This window comes from Macrotis lagotis, chromosome 4 (genome assembly GCF_037893015.1).
Source record: "Macrotis lagotis isolate mMagLag1 chromosome 4, bilby.v1.9.chrom.fasta, whole genome shotgun sequence".
Lineage (NCBI taxonomy): Eukaryota > Metazoa > Chordata > Mammalia > Peramelemorphia > Peramelidae > Macrotis > Macrotis lagotis.
In genome coordinates this window covers 91,010,917-91,030,867 of record NC_133661.1, presented here as the reverse complement: position 1 = coordinate 91,030,867, position 19,951 = coordinate 91,010,917, and the positions used below count along the sequence as shown (strand labels likewise).

General features: G+C 32.7%; 1 protein-coding gene across 3 annotated transcripts in view; it reads left to right on the top strand.

Moving 5' to 3' along the window:
• The window catches only part of WDR11 (WD repeat domain 11), a 124,844-nt gene extending 106,737 nt beyond the window's left edge, over window positions 1-18,107 (top strand). For all 3 annotated transcript variants that reach the window (XM_074233510.1, XM_074233509.1, XM_074233508.1), the window contains exons 21-29: window positions 2,262-2,324; window positions 3,258-3,323; window positions 10,213-10,390; window positions 11,428-11,523; window positions 12,731-12,896; window positions 13,694-13,791; window positions 14,262-14,407; window positions 15,871-15,951; window positions 17,427-18,107. In XM_074233510.1, coding sequence (XP_074089611.1) covers window positions 2,262-2,324; window positions 3,258-3,323; window positions 10,213-10,390; window positions 11,428-11,523; window positions 12,731-12,896; window positions 13,694-13,791; window positions 14,262-14,407; window positions 15,871-15,951; window positions 17,427-17,583 — 1,051 coding nt within the window. In that variant the 3' untranslated portion in view covers window positions 17,584-18,107. The remainder of the gene's footprint in view (window positions 1-2,261; window positions 2,325-3,257; window positions 3,324-10,212; window positions 10,391-11,427; window positions 11,524-12,730; window positions 12,897-13,693; window positions 13,792-14,261; window positions 14,408-15,870; window positions 15,952-17,426) is intronic.
• Window positions 18,108-19,951: the final 1,844 nt, after the last annotated feature.

The following is a 19,951-nucleotide window of genomic DNA, read 5'->3' as shown; positions in this document are numbered from 1 at the left end:
GAATCAGGAGAAATCTTTTAACACAAAAGTGCAGGATGACCCAGAGCTCACCTGTGAAGGAAACAGCCTAGAAGTACCAGATTTCAAGCTATATTACAAAACAGAAATTGGGAATACAGTCTGATACTAAAAAAAAATAGAGTAGTGGATCACTTGAATAGATTTAGGTATACATTACACACTAGTAAATGGACCATAGTAAACTACGTATGATAAATAAACCCAAAGATCTAATTTTTAGAGTACAACAAACATTTGACAAAAATTTCTGGGAAAACTGGAAAGGAGTTTGGAAGAAACTTTGGTCATAGAACAGCATCTCACAGTACATCGCAAACAAGATCAAAATAGAAAGCCAATTTAGAATAAAGGGAAATAATATAAATAAAAGAAGCATGGAAAAATTTTCTTTGAGATCTTTGGAAAATGGAAGAATTTATTACCAAATGAGATAGAGAGGGTCATGAGAAATCAAATGCATTGATTATATGAAATAAAAAAGATTACTTCAGAAAAAATTAGAAAGCAGGAAATTGGAGAAAATATATTTATAGCACATTTTTCTGAGAGGCACCTCATTTATAGGGAACTGAACCAAGTTTATGAAAATTCCATCCATTCTCCAATTAATAAATGATCAAAATATAGGAACAGGTAGTTTTCAGAAAAAGAAATCGAAGCTTTCAAAAAAACCTCAAAAAAATGCCCTGTAGAATTGCAAATTAAAACAACTTTGAGATTAAAACAACTTCACCCTATCTGATTGGCTAACATGACACAAAATGAAAATAACAAATGTTGAAGGGAATGTGTAAAAACTGGAACACTAATACATTGTCAGTGGAATTGTGCATTAGTCTAACTATTTTGGAGAACAATTTGAGACTGTGCCCAAATGGCTATAAAACTGCATATCCTCTGACCCAATATTACCATTACTGATCTATATCCCTAAGACATCAGAGAAAAGGGAAAAGCATAAAAATGTTTATAGCAGCTTTTTGTGGTGGTAAAGATTTGGAAATTGAGGGGATGCTCATCAATTGGGGAATGGCTGAAAAAGTTTTGGTATAGAATTCTAATGGAATAGAATGCCATAAGAAATGATGAGCAAGTAGATTTCAGAAAAATCTGGAAAGATTTACATAAACTGATACAAAGTAAAAAGTGAGCAGAACCAAGAGAACTTTATATACAATAATAGCATTGTTGTATGATGATCAGTTGTAATTTAGCTGTTCTCAGCAATACAATGTTCCAAGATAATTCCAAAGGATCCATGGAAAAACATGCTCTCTACCCCAGAGAGAGAACTGTTGAACTCTGGGGGCAAATTGATGCATTTTTTTCTTCTTTCTTTTTTACATTTTATTTGTAACATGGCTTGAATGGAAACATGTTTGGTATGACCATATATACATATATATATATATATATATATATATATATATATATATATATATATATATCATTATATTTTTACCTACTCCTTGAAAGAGAAGACTAGAAGGGAGGGAAAGAATTTGGGATTTGAAATATTTTAAGGATGGATGTTAAAAATATTAATGTTATTGAGAAATATTATTTAAAAATAAAAGGAATTTTAAAATATTGCTAAGATTTCGTGTTGATATTTCAATTTCTTTTTCAAATGTTCAAATGCTCAGGATGTTCACTAGAAAGAGTAAAATGTCTAATGGGGCAGAATTTAATTTTGAATTGTAGTCTAAATTCTGACTTCAAAAACAAGAATTCCCAAATTTTGTGCCTCTAATTTCAATAAATCTTGACAGTCACTGTCAAAATTTATTTCCAACCACTATGTTCACATTCCTTCCATTCTATTAAATCTGTCTGTGATGCTTAAAAGATCATGAAGAAAAATAGAAATTGTCCCATTTTTCAGAAAGGGAAGAAAGTAGAACCCAGAAAATATTGGCCCTTGAATTTCACTTCCATTCCTGGCAAATTTTTAACATATTTTCATAAGGGTTGTTAATGAACATTTAGAAAAGAACAATGGGGACTTCAGGAAAAACCAAACTACCTTATTTTTTGTTTCTACATTCATGGATCAGGATCCTTTTCATGAAACATGTGCCATGAACTCAGTCTGATAGATATCTTGCAGAGAATAGTCATAAACATTTTCTTTAAATGGGTTTTCATATGTACTGACCATGTGTATGTAAACTCTAGTTAAGAGTTAGATAATTCTAACTTAGGAGAAAATATAAATTGACTCTAAATCTTTTCCGCAGTGACTATCCAGAAAATGAAGATGTTAAAAATCAGCTTCAAGAACAGTTGAATTCCTTGTCTAAGTAAGCATTCTTTAAGGATATTTTGTTTAGAGAAATGAAACTGAAAAATCAAAGCAGGGTAATATGTTTTTTTTTCCTAAATTTTATACTATGTAAGCTTAAAATATACTGTTTCTTCAGAACCAGCTCTTTTTTAGAAAATTTTCTTTTATCATTTCTGCTGTGACAGGAATCTAAAAGAAGTTAATATTTCTGTATTAAGTTCTGATAATATCAGCATAGAAATAAAAGATCTGTCAGAAATTGATAAAAAATGTATTCATTTTGTTTATTATAGACATTGTCCTATAGAAGTGACTTATTTAGTAAATTAATCATGGATTTGTTGTATTTAGTCATTCAAAATGGCTGTCATTAATATAGGTATTCATATACTAATGTTTATATTTGAAATTAATGTAGATTTTCCAAAAAAAATCTATGTCCCTATGTTTGACTTAGATTAATAAAGGATCAATCTCATATTAATTATATTAATGCTATTTTTCTTCTCTAGATAAACTAGAACAATTTCAAAAGAAATCCTGAAATTTATTCTTCTCTCCACATTCTGTACCTGAAAATTACAAACTTGAAATATTGTAAGAATTAACTAACCAAAGTGAAAAGAATCTCATAGCACTATGCAGTAGCCTACAGGGACTACTGCACTGATCCTAAAATGTACACATGCCAATTATAAATTATCTAGTGAACAGAGTGAGGAATTTGTATTTAAATATCTAAGTGTTTAAATATTTAAGTATTTAAATATTTAAATATCTAAGTGGAGTTTTAGAATAGTAATTTCTCCCTCTTAGGTTCTGAATCTTTTCGTAAGATTTTTCAGTATAAAACTATCTCTACTAACTCTTCTACCAATTTGAAATTCTTATTCTTCTACCGTTTAACTCAAATTCTTTGTCTTATATTGCTATGTCTTCCTGTTTGCAGTGACCTAAAGAGGCTCTTACTTGATCCTGAATTTACAATCTTGCAGAGATGCCTACTTGTTGCACGGTAACATTTTATGCATGATAGATTTTCTATAAACTTCAAGTTAGGTCCAATAAATAATTTTGTTTTTGTTTTCCATTGAAATCTTTTAGAAACCATAGTATCCAAAGTTGGAAGGACTTCAGACATCATTTGAACCAATGCCTTCATTTTGTTAAAATTTAAAATCTTATTTTTCAGTCAGAGAAGTTATATACCAATGCTAATTTATCTATTTAATTTTGTTTTATTAATTTCTAAAATAAATTTCCTCTCTCTACAACCCGGAGTAACAACCCTTTTAAAAAGAAAAAAATTAAATCAAAACACACATAGAATATGTATAATAATTAAGTCTGTACCCATTGTGTCTGAGCTCTGCAGTGAAAGACTGAGACTGAAATTTCTCACATCTTTTTAGGGGGGGACAAACTTGGTCTTCATTATTAGACAGCATTCATTTTCATTTTTTTCCTTTTGACATTGGTCTTTCTGTTCTGCTTACTTCAGCCTTTATCAGTTTATGTTAGTTTTCTTGATCCTTTTCTCAATTCTTCATATCCATCATTAATTTTGGAGTTTGTTAATGTAGACTATTATATTCTTATATGATTGGTTTAGTTATTCCCTAATCATTGACTTTTGACTTTATCTTCACGTGTATGCTATCTAACAAAAAGTGATACTCTGAATAATTTGGTAAAATAGGACTTTTTCCCCTGTACTTCCTTGGGGTATATGGCTAACAATGGGATCTCTGAGTCATTAGATAGATGTTTTTAGTCACCTTCTTAGCATAATTTCAAATTGCTTTCCAGAGTAATCAAACTGCTTCATAGCTCTACAAATTTTTTATTAGTGTGCCTGTATTTTTAAAATTTTAATAAATTTGTTTATTTTCCCAACATGCAAAGATAGTTTTCAGCATTCATTTTTTGTAAGAATTTTGAGTTCCATATTTTTCTCCCTCCTGTTCCTTCTCCATTCTTCTTAACACAGTAAGTAATTGATATAGGTTATACATTTATAACTGGAACACATTTCTTTTTTTAGTCATGTTGTAAGAGAAGAATCAGAACAAAAGAGAAAAAATGAGAGGAAAAAAGCATAAAACAAATTTTAAAAAACAGAAAATAACATTCATTAGTCTACATTTAGACCCCATAGTTCCTTCTCTGGATGTGGATGGTATTTTACATCACAGATCCTTTAGAATGGTCTTTTATAGTTGTACTGCTGAGAAGAGCTAAGTCCATCATAGTTGAGCATCACACAGTGTTGCTGTTAATGTGTATAGTATTTTTCTGTTTCTGTTCACTCAAGCATCAGTTCTTGCAAGTCTTTCCAGGTTTTCCTAAAGTCTGTCCACTCATAATTGCTTACAGAACAATAGTACTTCATCACAGTCGTATATCACAATTGGTTCAACCATTCCCCAGTTAATGGGCATCCCCTTAATTTCCAATTCTTTGCCATTACAAAAAGATCTGCCAGTTGATAGGCATCCTCTCAATTTCCAGATGTTTGCTTCTACAAAAATAACTACTATAAATATTTTTTTTACATGTGGGTTTTTTTTCCCCTTTTTTATGATCTCTTTGGGATACAGACCCAGTATTGATATTGCTGGATCAAAGTGTATGCATAGTTTTATTGTCCTTTGGACATAGTTCCAAATTAGCTCTTTAGAAAGGTTGGATCAATTCACAACCATACCAAAAATTCATTAGTGTCCCAGTTTACCTTTGACCCCTCCTATATTAATCATTTTCCCTTTTTTTGTCATATTGATCAATCTGATGTGTTGTCATCCCACAGAATATTTCTTTAATCAAAAATGATTTAGATTTTTCATGTGAATATAGATAATTTTAATTTCTTTATCTGAAAACTTCCTGTTCATATTCTTTGACCATTTATCAATTGAGGAATGACTTGTATTCTTATAAATTTGATTCATTTCTCCATATGAGCCCTTTAACAGAAATGCTAGTTGTAAAAATTGCTTCCCAACTTATTGCATACCTTTTAATCTTGGTTGCATTGGTTTAATTTGTGCAGAAACTTTAATTCAGTGTGATCAAAATTATCCATTCTGCATTTTCATAATGTTCTTTATCTCCCTTGTTCTCCTAACTGGCTTATTTAGATGTCTAAATCCTGTTTCTATTTTGACTTTATCTTGGTAAAGCGTGTGAGATACCTAATTTCTACCTTATTATTTTAGAACTTTCCAGCAGTTTTTGTTAAAGAGTGAATTCTAAGTCCAGAAACTATAGACTTCGGACTTATCAAACAGTAAATTACTATAGTCATTTACTACTGTTTCTTTTATACCTATTATATTCCACTCATTTCTTAACTGGCTAAGAATAGTTCTGATGACTGCTGCTTTATAATGTAATTTTAGATCTGGTACAGCTAAGCCTCCTTCCTATGCATTTTCTCATGAATTCCTTTGATATTCTTGACTTTTTGTTGCTCCAGATGAATTTTGCTACTATTTTTTTCTATCTCCTTAAAGATAATTTTTTGGTAATTTGATTGATATGGCATTGAATAAGTAATTTAATTTAAGGGGAATTGTCATTTTTATTATATTAACTCAGTGTACCCATGAGCAATTGAGATTTGTTAAGTTATTTGGATCTTATTTTTGTGAAAAGTGTTTTGTAATTATTTTCATATAGTTTCTGAGTTTGTCTTGGCAGGTAGACTTCCAAGTATATTTATGTTGTCTTTAGTTACTTTAAATGGAATTTCCCTTTCTGCCTCTTCCTGCTGTGCTTTGGTAATGTATAGAAATGCTGATGAAATTATGTGGATTGATTTTTTTTATCCTGCAACTTTGCTAATATTGTTTCAAGTAGTTTTTTAAGTTGATTTTCTAGGATTCTCTATACCATCATATCATCTGCTTAGAATAAGTTTTACTTCCTCATTGCTTAAATTTCCTTATTGCCTCATTATTCTAAGTCCTTTAATTTCTTTTTCTTCTCTTATTGCTAAAGCTAACATTTCTAATACAATATTGAATAACAGTGCTGATAATGGTCCGACTTGTTTCACTCCTGAGCTTACTGGGAATGCTTCTAAATTATCCCCATTACATACAATGCTTGTTGATAGTTTTAGAAAGATACTGCTTCTCATTTTAAGGAAAACTCCATTTATTGATGTGCTTTTTTAGTGTTTTTAATAGGAATGGGAGTTATAATTTGTCAAAAGCTTTTTCAGTATCCATTGAAAAATAATCACATGATTTCTGTTGATTTTTTTTTATTGATATGAGGGGTTATGCTGATTGTTTGCCTAATTTTGAAGCAACCACTTGTAAATTTTTAATTTGTTCTTTTTCTAGCATTTTTAGTTGGTATGCCCAATTCATTGATCTCTTTCTCTGTTTTATCTAAATCTCTTGTAAGCATTTAGAGATATAAAATTTTCCCTAATAACTACTTTGGCTGCATCCCACAAATTTTGACATGTTGTCTCATTATTGTTATTGTCATTGTCTTGGATGAAATTATGGATTATTTCTATGATTTGTTGTTTGTTATTTAGTTTCCAGTTAATTTTTAGTCTTTTCCTTGACCTTCCAGATCATTTTTCATCATGATCTGGAAAGGATGCATTTAAAATTTTTGACTTCCTGCATTTGATTATAAGATTTTTATGCCCAAATTAACCACGTGGGTCAATTTTTGTTTAGAAGCTGCTAAAAAGGTATAATCCTTTCTATCCCCATTCAATTTTCTTCAGAGGTCTATTATATCTAACTTTTCTAAAATTCTATGATTCCTTCTTTTTTATTTGTGGTTAGATTTATCCAGTTCTGGGAGAGGGATGTTGAAATTACCCCACTAGTATAGTTTCGTTGTTTAAATATTTGTGTAACTCATTTAACTTCTTCTCTAAAAATTGGGTTATCACTTGATGCATATATGTTTAGCATAGATATTACTTCCTTATCTGTGGTATCTTTTAGGATGATGTAGTTTTCTTTCCTTATATCTTTTAATGAGATCTACTTTTGCTTTTGCTTTTTCTGAGATAAGGCTTGCTACCCCTGCTTTTTTTCTCTCCAGCTGAAGCAAAATATATTCTTCTGCAGTCTTTTTTCTTTACCCTATGCGTCTCTCTATTTCAAATGTGTTTCTTTAAATAACATATTGTAGGATTCTGGTTTTTAATCTACTTTGCTATCTGTTTCTGTTTTATGGAAGAGTTCATTCTGTTCATATTTACTAACTCTTTATTACCCTCCAGTCTATCTTCCCTCCATTTATATTTTTCTTGCATCTTTCTATCCCTCATCAGTGTTTTGTTTCTGATTGCCAGCTTCTTCAGTCTGTCCTCCTATCAGCCTCCTCCCTTTTCTTTTTTCTTTATATTTTTTTTGCAAGGCAATGGGATTAAGTGGCTTGCCCAAGGCCACACAGCTAGGTGATTATTAAGTGTCTGAGGCCGGATTTGAACTCAGGTACTCCTGACTCCAGGGCCAGTGTTTTATCTACTGTGCCACCTAGCTGCCCCCCTTCTTCTTTTTCTTTCCCTTTTCCCCCTCCCACTTTTACCTTCCTTTCCCTTCTATCAACCCCTCCTGCCCTTCTTCCCCCTTCCCCTCCAAATTTGCTGTAGAGTGAGATAAATGTCAAGCCTCAACTGAATGTATAGTTTATTCCCTCTTTGAGCCACATTTGGTGAGAATAAGATTCAAATAGTTCTCACTCCCTGCTTCTTTAACTCCATTGTAATAGGTTCTTCGCACCTCTTCATATGAGGTAATTTACCCCATTCTGCCTTCCCTTCCCTCCCTTTCCAGTATAATCCTTCTCTTAAGTGTCTTGATTTTTTAAAAATATCATCCCATCAAAATTAGCTTATGCCCCTTCTGTCTTAGTGTACTTCTTCTAATTTAGATAGTTCTTAAGAGTTATGAGTATCATCCTTCTATGGAGGATGTAGCCTGTTTAATCTTCTTGAATAACATTTTTTTCTTTTCTCCCATTTACTTTTTCCTGTACCATTTGAGTCTCCACCCCCTTGGGTATCTGTCTTTCTACATCCCTCCAACAATGACTTTTGTCAAGTGAACCAATTCCTGCTCATTGTAGCTGAAACGACAAGACATGCCTTCAAATCTGGTGTAGATGAAGTTGTGTGATTGGTTTAGGGAAGGGGAAGGTGACGGTAGAAGTGATAGAAAGTAGAAAGGAGCAGAAGGAGAGTGAGTGTGGAGGTTCCTCCAGATAGGAAGAAGAGTCAGTGTCGGGGCCGCTGAGGAAGACCGGTAGAGGGGCAGGTTGGCTGGTGAAGCTGGGGCTGAGCCAGGTGGTGAAGGGCTGGAAGGACCCCCTGAAGAGCTTATCTTCAGGAATCAGCCACATCATTTCCTAAGACAGAGAAAAGGCCACCCATTTTAGGGAGCTGCCAGACAACTCTAGGTGAGGCCCACCTAGAGTTGATGACACAGAGCAAAGAGTGAAGAGAGGCCAAGTTTGAAATACTTGCTGTCTGGGATGCAACAAAGAATCAGTTGTGTGCTCCATCGTGTTCAATTCTTTTGTGATTCCATTTGGACTTTTCTTGACAAAGATCCTGGAGTGGTTTTACATTTCCTTCTCCAGTTCGTTTTACAGATGAGGAAACTGTGGCAGATGTCCTTACTTTGGTCCTTGGTAGTCTATCCACTGTACCTCCTTCCTGTCCAGAGGATTCATTAAAGAGAAATAAAAAAAAAGATTGACTTGATTTGGCAAGAACCCAGTAAATTTGTAGGAGACTTAGTCTAGAAAAAGAGTAGAGTTATCTCTTTCACATTGTGGGGTTTAGGGTCATGATGCTTCTGTGACTGGAAAATCTGTGTAAAATATTTTGGTCTTCTCGTCGTGCCAGAAAAGAAGCCTGACTTTTTTTCTTTTTTCCTTTTCTTTTTCTTTTATGGAGTGTTTACAGTACCTTATTCTAAAATTTGGATTTAATATTTGGTTATAGGCTCTGTGTCTAACCTGCAAACCCCCCAAAATTCCCATTTAATTTCTTTTGACAACCCACAATAAATCAAAACCACAGTGAGGAAAGTGATAAGGAAAGGATGACTGTGGAAACAGTGATGGCAAATGTAGGAGAATACAGGATTGGTTGTTTCCAAAGAACAAGCAGCATTATGATAATGTTTTTTCCTATTTACATTATCAAGATGAAAGCCCCTGCCACCTTAGCAAAAATCAATAGCTAAAAGTTGTTTAGCTTCTTAATTAAAAGTTTTATAAGTTTATAAGTTTTATAAAGCAATTGCTGCTATATATATATATATATATAAATATACATATATATATATATATATATATATATATATATATATATAGCCAATAATTCAGGGTAAACTTTATATTCTAATGTGAAATTAATCTGCTCCAATCTGATACTTTTCTAAATTTGAAAATCTGACATTTCAGATTTGCAAAGCTCTTTACAACAGCCTCATGAGGTTGATATTGCCTCCATTATTACCTCCATTTTGCAGGTGGAGAAACTGAGACTCAAAGAAGGGATACTTTGCTTGCTCTTAATCATATAGCCAGAAAATATAGTTGATACAATTAAATCCAGTTCTTTCTACAAGTCCAGCACTATTAATAAATGAATTGTGATCAAGGATTCTTCCTTGGCCCCTAAAAGACATAAATTTAAACCTGGAAATAAAGGCAGGTAATGAATAGAGAAATGGTCCATAAGATTGCCATTTTTAGAGCTACCCAAGCTGCTCAATTTTGTGAGGGCGTTCTGCTGACAGTAGCCCAAGGGTGTTGTAGCTTCCTGCCCTGTTGGATGGCATGGAAGGGCTGAGGCTCTGAAAGTCAGCTGAACATTTGTATCTGAACACTGGATTTCATTTTTCACTTCCTAGGCTGTACGGTGATGAATCAGAGCTGCATTTCTGGACTGTTGCTGCCCACTATTTGCACAGTTTATCCCAGGAAAAATCAGAAAGCACACCGGACATTGATATTTCCCTGACTCAGGACAAGGTGACCAACCCACTGGATATCTGTTATGACATACTCTGTGAAAATTCATATTTTCAGGTATTGTAGTTTTTCTTTTAAATTCTTTAAAATTATAATCTTGGATATTTACAGCTTTGGCAGTGAACAGTTGTAATGGACTCCTGGTTAGTGTCCCTGCTCCCTCATTTTATGCTTTAATCCATCCTCCACTCAAACATCATGTTGATATTACTAAAGCTGATTTGTGATCATGTCACTTCCCAGTAAACTCTGGTGGTTCCCTCTTATCTCTGTAGTTAAATATGAACTCCTCTGATAGGCATTTGGAATCTTTGGCAAGCTAACTGCAACTACCTTGCCAGCTTTATTGCACAGTATTATTCTTCATACATATTTTCATCCAGTCAAAGAGTCTTTGCTTGTTTGACATATAACTTAGCATTTCATATATTTACATGCTTAGAGAATCTCATCTCCTTGAAGGTAGGGACTGTATCATCTTTTTCCTTTGTTTCCATAGTGTTTGACACTTATGTGCTTGATAAATTACTTCCTAATCAATTTATTTTTACATCATAATCATTTTCAGATATAGCATATCAACCCACCCCAGTAGAATTACTGCTTTGTCCCTTTGTCCCAGGGAAAAACAAACAAACAAACAAAAAACAGCAGTGACTCTGATAGTAGTGTGTGTGTGTGTGTGTGTGTGTGTGTGTGTGTATACATATATATATATATGTATTATATAAAAGCCTTCTGTCCCATTAGCCCTGTTTCTGAAAAGTTTAACTCAAAGTTTCTTGCAATTTTCTTTCTTTAGATCATTTAATTAAAATCTACTTTTCTTGACTTTGAAATTTGCTGAAATTTGAACCTCATTTTATTCCATATCTAACCAAAGTTTTACTCAATTGGTTTTTGAGTCTCTTACCTCCAAATTCTATACAAGCCAGTTTTCTGAAATGATATCAAACACATTCAAGGCCTTTTAATAGCTAAGGAGTCAAAGAAACATTAATAAAATTGTTTTACCAAGTGCTATAATTTTTTATTATATTATTTATGGTCTGATGTATTTATGAACTGTATCAGTAAATAATTTTGTTTTATAGAAATTTCAGCTGGAAAGAGTTAATCTACAAGAAGTAAAACGGTCAACTTATGATCATACAAGGAAGTGTGCAGACCAGCTTCTTCTTTTGGGTCAGGTATATGAACTTAGTAAATTTTATAAGTTTCTGGTTTTGAATGAGATTATTACTTCAAGACTGTATATTTTTAATTTTTTAATTCTTAATTTATTGACTATCAAAAATGGAGAGAAACATTTCCATATACAAAGTAGAATAGAAAAAGAATAATATAATTATTATTGTGAATTATTTTATCATATATGTCAAATATGTGTGAAATCATTAATTTGTCATGTACAACTTGTATGTTTGTTTTTGTATATATGTGGCTGAGTATGTGTGTGTGTGAGAGATATTTGAACTCAAATCCTACCTTAAAAATTTACTATTAAGTGTGTAACCATTAGCAGTTCACTTAATCTTTCATTTTCAGTTTCCTCATTTGTAAAATGGAGATAATATCATCCAACTTTATAAGATTGTTGTGAAGATTAAATCAGATAATATATCTGAAGCACTTTGCAAATCTTTAAAAAGAACCATTTTAATGCCAGCTTTTTTGGTGGGGAGGAGTACTACAGTCATTAGCTCATATTCTCTTTCTTCCCCAGTCCCCAATGAAAAAAGGAAAACATAATCCATCACGCCTTTTTGAATGGAAAAAGTAGAAATGCTATTCTGTTGGAAAGTAAATATATGCAGTTTAATGAGGAGATACTTTCCTACCTGTACAGTGTCAAGTGGAGAGACAGTTTGGCAAAGAGTCAGGAAAACCTGGTTCGAGTTCTACCTTTTACACCCATTGGTTGAAGGCAAACACTTGGCCCCTCAGGCAGCTCTCTGAGATTTTGAAATCTAGACAAAATCAAGTGGAAGAAATGCCTAGTTTATGCTTTACTTCATTTCCCCTTTTTAAAAAAAAGTTGTTGAAGTGATTTCCTTTTGTTTTTTTACCTTTCTTTTAAAAAAAAGAAAGTAGTTTTTTTTTTTTTAATATTACCTTCATTCCCCAACATATCCTTACCACTTTAAATGATTTTCTCACAAAACTGGATGGTTGTTGCTTTTTTGCCCTATGTAAATTTGGACATGATATTTATCCAGGTACTTTAAATAAGTGATGCCATGTTTAGTTCTGTTCTTGCCTAGAAAAAAATGTTTTAAGATAAAGAAATCTTCTTAGGCTGTATCCTTCAGCAGTCATTTATCAGATTCTAAATAAAAAAGCTTACATTGTTAGGAAAATTCTCATATTTAGAGAAATTTTTTCTTTACTTATTAGACAGACAGAGCTGTGCAATTGCTTTTGGAAACCAGTGCAGATAATCAGCACTATTACTGTGATTCACTGAAAGCTTGTTTGGTGACAACCGTCACCTCATCCGGCCCTTCTCAGAGTACCATTAAGTTGGTTGCTACCAATATGATAGCCAATGGCAAGTTGGCAGGTAAGGTCCAGTGTATGTGTATCATTTAGTGCATATTCAGTGATTTATAACTAAAAATCTGGTAAACTAAGGTATTTGATTATGAAAAAATGTTTAATTAAAATGATTTTTTTTGATCTGTCTTTTGTGGTTATATACTTGGGAAATGGGCAGCTAGATGACACAAGTGGCTAGAGTGCTGCCCTTGGAGTCAGGAAGATAGGAGTTCGAATCCAATCTCAGACACTTGACACTTACTAGTTATGTGACCTTGGGTAAATCACTTAACCATGACTGCCTCGCATCCAGAGCCACCTCCAGGCATCCTGATTCATATCTGGCCCCCTCAACCCAGCTGACTCTGTAGGAGAAAGTGAGGCCAGTGACTTGGCACAATACCCTCTCGCTCAAATCCAGTTCATGTGCTTATCGTGTCATCACCTTCCTGATGTTGTGGTCTTCTTCAAAAATGAAGGTCAAATATTATTTGGGAAACAAAAATAGGCATCCTAGAAAAACTCATCATTCTTACGTGTTTATAAATAATAAAAATCTATTCTTATGTCTTTTTTGTTTCCTGTTACAAACTTCATCCATATTTGTGCTTTTTATATTAGCTGCTTCAGGGGAGAAGCAATGATACCATATATGGAATTTTCTTTAAACATTGTCTTTAAAATGGAAAATTTGGTAAGCTATGTGAGCCCATAGAATCTAGCTAAATGTTAATTTTAACATAAAATTTTCTTCATTCCAAGAAATAGAAATAGTTTTCTAATTTTTGGAAAGGTTTTATTTGATTTCTTTTTATTTTCCAGAGGGAGTTCAGTTACTCTGTCTCATAGACAAAGCTGCTGATGCCTGCCGCTATTTACAGACATACGGTGAATGGAATCGAGCGGCATGGCTCGCAAAAGTAAGTATTAATTTATTTAGATTACTACACATAAAATTTCCTTGAGATTTTGATTTGTGATATGGAAACATTTAGTGTTGGAAGCACTTTTGTGCAGTTGTATCATCTAAAAATTATATGTTTTGATTATAAAATTATCCTCCTATATAAAGATATATGTAAATATAAAATAAGTGACATCATAGACTTTAATGTTTGTCAGATAAATGCACACTTATTTGCAAAAGTATAAAAATGAGCAGTTAAATATTAATAAAGAAATTTTCTTTTCCTTAGGCAATACCCATTTCATTTCTCAAAAATGGTATCATCACTACTTTCAGTAAAGAATAAATACTGAAATGGGGGCAAGCTAAACTTTATTGAAGACCAGTTGTTTTTCTCTATAGTTGTCTTCACAGAGATTGTTTCATATAAATACATTTTTTTAATTTTTACTTTTTTTGTTTTACTTCGGACATCTTGCAAAGGTCCGTTTAAATTCAGAGGAATGTGCTGACGTATTGAAACGCTGGGTCGATCATCTTTGTTCTCCACAAGTCAATCAAAAATCAAAGGCCATCTTAGTCCTTCTGTCCCTAGGCTGCTTTACAAGAGTGGTGGAGATGCTACACAGGTAAATTAGGAGTGTTTTAAGCAGTTCTTAAAAAATACTCATTTAGTATGGATTCTGAAGTGAATGCTTCCAAGTGAATTTCAGTTCAGGAGTACATTCTCCTTAAAATTTAGGTATAAAAATATTCCTAAATATATCAGGAACCAAGATCCAGAATTATTATTATCATCATGTATAAAATTGGTCCTTATTGGACAAAAATTAAGTTATTAAATTACTATTTCTAATGAATCCTGTGAGATTTGTGTAACAAATTTTATTATAATCTTTATTTTATAGAAAAGGGAATTGAACTAAGTTCAAGATACATGACTTATCCTTGGATCCATACTTTTTAAGAATGAACATTGGCATTCCAACTCAGCCCCTCCTGGCTCCAAGTCTAGCACTGTTAAGCAAGATGCTAGAATGTGATTTCATTGATAGTGGCAATGCCCAGATGAGCACAATGCTTCTGACAATTTGGGCAGGCCCCTTTTCTGCATCTTAGTTACCTAGAGAAGTGAGAAATTCTGTGACTTTCCCCAGTCACACAGCCAGTTTGAACATCAGTCTTCATGGTTCTGAGGGCTGACCATCCACTCTCCCATACTGCTTGCCTGAGTTTTCCATACGAAGAAATTAAAAGTACTAAGTTTAGGGGGAAAAAAGCAAACTATACAAAACCTGAGATGGAGAATAGCTGACTTTTTTCAGAAATGTAGCACTATTGTTGGCTTCCTAAGTAGGAATACCTTGTTTTCCACATTTATGGAAAATACAAAAAACATTCCTTAAGACTTTATAGTGTGCCAAATAATGTGTTAAGTGCTGGGGAAATATACAGAAAAATGGGACAGGCCCCAAAAAGCTCACATTCTAATTGAAAAAAACACATAGAAAACACATAGTTCAGCTGCTGTAGATGGAAAGACCCAGTGCATTTTATGATGTAGCAATAAAGGCAGATAAGCTGGCATTTTGTCTTCTGTAATTGTTATTTCTATTAATGAAATGATATCCATTGCTGACATTAAACCATTGGACTTTGGTGACAAAAACTATTTTAAGAGTTAACAGTAGAGGGCACTGTATATTAAGTGCTTATCTTGGGTAAAGCCCTGACTGATCATACACAGCTTACCAGTAAGTAAAAATTGAAAAGTAATAGTTATAAAATATGATATTCTTCAGTCTAGGCAATAGGGAAATACCGAGAAGTTATTTAATTAATAGTTTTCTTTAGTAGAAAGATCCTTTGCATAAAGAATAGTGAATGCCTCCTCTGAGAATCGAATAAAGGAATAGTTTTCATTTAAACAACCGAAATTTTGTGTAGCATTACCATTCACAGGAATAAATTGCAGAAAGTCTTTGTATAAGCATGTGGGATCCTGCTCTTCTCCCTACGTCACCCATCCCGTTACACTCCCTTGTCGAAAACTCTCAAATTGAATAATAACACTTTTTTTTCCATTTGCCAGCATGAGGTATTTTGATAGAGCTGCATTATTTGTTGAAGCTTGTCTAAAGTATGACACCATTGAAGTAAATGAAGACACAAATATCCTTTGCACTGGGTTGTTTGTTCATGTTGTGTCTGGGAGGAAATCTAAATGGATATTGCTACTCTTTTTCTGTCTGTAGAACAGATAAAAACATACAGGTCACTGATTTACAAATGTAGTTTAGAGTATTGACACTGAATGGATGCAGTTGGGAAAGTGGTAGGGGATGAAAATGCTGTAAAACACAAGGACTCAAAATGCAGGTCATGGAAGTGATCCGATAGGATAGACCATTAAAAAAAGTTTGCAGGAAGCAATGTAGTACAGGGATCAAATCTTGTTTTAGTTTTCTTTTAAAATAAAAATAGAGAAAAGAGACAAATACAGATGATGGGCCCACACTGCAATTTTGTTGCTTATGTAAATAAGTCATACATAAATACCTCTGGTTAAGGAGGTTTCCTGTATGTCTTGGAAATATTTCCCATTTTCATTCTTAGATATTGAAATTAGTAAGATGTTTTACTACATCCATTATCCCAAATAGTTAAAAATCTGAGAAGATGCAATGTTTTGAAAATTTGTAGACCATGTTAACAAGTTTTCTCCCACTCTAGAATTATACTTAGTTTCTTTACTTTGCTAAGTCACTTTATTGTTTTTCCTTTGAGATGGAAAATTTGGATATTTTAGAGTAATGGCATGTTACTCTATTATCTTTCTCAATGTATTTTTTCAATTTTAGAACTCTGTGCACACAACAGACAATTGCAGAAAGTACATGATTTGTACCTGTGAGAAACTAAGACACTGACTTAGCCAGGCTCTCAGCTAGTTAATGTTAAAGTCTGAAGAAAACATCCAGCTCTTCCCTTACTTTCAGTGTTTGGCATTGTGATTGAAGGTTTTTCTTTTAGAGAAGCCACTTAAGATGTCCTAAGTAGCAGATATCTACTTTGCAAAAACCCTAGTTTTTCTTGAGCTTTAAAATGTTTTCCTGCCCTTTTTTTAATCCACTTTTAAAATGTAACTGAAATAGCTTTTCTCCTGCAATCTCAGTGTTCACCTATTTCTTTTCCTCAAGTTTTACTTCGGCCTATGAAAACATCAATTGGTATCTATTCCTGGGAAATCCAACATTGAATTCAGGAATTTTATTGTACATAGGAGGTCTTACAGTTAAAAATTTCTAACAGTAATCATTCCCTCTTCTACCAGAAGGGTTCATTTATATAAATGATAAAGTGTATCAAATGACTAAAAACATAATTGGACATATTATCTTATGCATTGATCTTATTGTTCCTAATTTTTCTAAAAATTATGCTTTAAATTATCAACATAGAATCTGATTTATAATCACCTATCATCATCTTTTTAAAATTCATGCCTATATGATAAGAGTTCTTTAATGTGAAAAAAAAGTTAAAAAATGTACAGTCATTAAAGACTTCTTGACTTCATCCAAGGTTTGGAACTTAATGGTGAGCCTGTTTTACCCTCCACTTGCTTCCTTAACCTTGGTCCATACAAAAACTAATCCTGGCAGTGTATGCAGATTATGCCCGAAGTTTGAAGAACCTTGGTTTTAAACAGGGAGCTGTCCTTTTTGCTTCAAAAGCAGGAGCAGCTGGTAAAGATTTATTGAATGAACTGGAACAGCCTAAGATGGAAATGACTGAAAAATGACAAGTTTATTATTCACACCATTAAAAATTTGGCATTGGCAGGAAGGTAGATGTTAAATTGTTCTTGCCCTTAGTCACAATCATAGTTGAGAGAATAATGAGGATGCCATCCAAAAATGTATCTTTTCTTGCAAACAATGTACTTGTAAGGTGTCTTATCTTGTTATAGAGTTGTGTGTGCAGACTATTACATACGGATTTAAATTTTTAAGAGCAACTTCTATATCCTATGTTTATCATGTGAAAAATGTAAAACCGTTCAGCTTTTGTGACTATATTAAATTTTTCTAAAATTTTGGAGAGACCTAAAAATCCCTGTAATGTACCTTTTTTTTATTTTATGAACTGAGAGATTAAGATACACGGTAAACACTTCTGTCATTTGCTGAAAATCTGGGATATTTAAAAAACTAGAGAAAACTGGAAAATTAGACTCACTTTGCATTATATATTTGGATACATGTTTATACATATGCGTATATGTAGATTTATCTATACAAACACACACACACACACACACACACACAGATGAGAATCCTTAGAAGGCAAAAATGTTTTAATAACTGATTCACCAAAGCATTCTTTGCTTTTTCTGCCTTGAAAACACAATACCCTTACAGTTATTTAGTTTGATGCATTTGGGTTTTTTGCATCATCTTAGATTCAGCGCTCAGAAGATGAATTCTACCTTATCATTGATGAGTACCTTTGAGTTTTTCCATTTAGCAATGTAGATATTTTTAGAAGAGACTACAACAAAAGAGGGAAGATATTGGCATTTTTCTGTTGTAAATGTTCTTTTAAGAATAATTTTTTCCTCATCTTATGATAGCTTTATTTTCCTTATTCTTGGTGCTTTATTTCTCAGCAAGTCTGAGTCATACATGTTCTTTTTACATATATCTGTGATTTACAGGAATATTTTTGAAATCAAACATGTTTTGGGGACCATTGAAATGTCACACTCAAACTGAATTGAAAGTAGAGCATTGACATTTTTAGTTAGAATTTAATTCTTAAATCATTTGAAACTATATTATATGACTTTAAAAACTATTTTAAGCAACTGTACAAATTTCTATATTATAGCCATTCAAATCAAAATAATTATTTCCTTTGTTAAAAGATGAATTTGCAGTTATCTAATGTTTGGGAGCTGCATATGTTTTTAACACTGTAAGTTTTTTCTCCTATGTGAAAATGGTATTTATCAAAAATAAAATTAAAATGCTAATTATATAATGAAATGATCAATTAATAGTTTCTTTTATATACATTAAAATGTGACTTCATCTCTATAAATAGGAAACTTAAATGTTTTAGCTATAATGTGTCTTGTTTTCCTGCCAAAATGCTCTGTATATCATAATGTACATTCCATTCATTGGATTACAAACAAAATCTATATAATTATTTTGATGTGGGGCAAATATACATATACAGAAAAACTTGCCTTAAGGATGAACTTTTGAGCAACCAGGGACAGTGTTGGCATAAATAAAGCACACTAGTCAAACCCTTTGGAATATTTATCATTAGGCCTTGGTAGAAGTTTGTCTGTACTTTATGCATCATCCACATATGACATAGAAAAATAGTTCTTTTAAAATATAGACTATACCATGCATGTTTGTTGGATATTTAGCTTTGAATTATGTTCTGTACCAAGGGAACCTTAGATGAACTTTTTGGATTTCTGGTTTTGTGATGTCATATTCAAGTGACCTCATTCTTGTCATTTGTAGTCTGAGCATTAATTCTTTCATTTAATGTTCAGCTTTAATCACTACTTCTGTATGTGATGTTGACAGTATTAAATCATTGCAAAGATTCATTTAAAGTCACTCAAAAAAATAAAATGTTAAAATGTCAAAACCACTGTGTTGTGATTTAGATCAATCTATTGAAATGAAGATTACATATATGTCCTTTATCTTTGTGACAGTTAAGCAGGTGGTTTTTCTGTTCACTTTTTTAATCAGTAAATGATCAGAATACATTTTGATTTCATATAATTGATGACATTGCTGAGGGACCCTGGCTCAAACATAGGAACACAATAGGAAATTTCTGTTCTCTCATTAGTATAGCCTTCTCTGTGACTCTTTTTGCCACAGTGAACCCAGTTCCTAGTCTTTAATTTCAAATTCATTCTTGACATTAATGAAGATTTCATCTCTGCTGTAGTGCACCAGTGATTGGAACTCCCAGGGAAAAAAAAAAGAGATAACCTAGAGCAGAGTTGTCCAACCTTAAGTTATCTTAGGGCCACATTAAAATAAAATAATTATTTGAGGACTGCTCAGAATAAAAGGTACAGTACACTGATATAATAGCTAATTTGTAGTCTTACCTTAGATTTAGCAAGC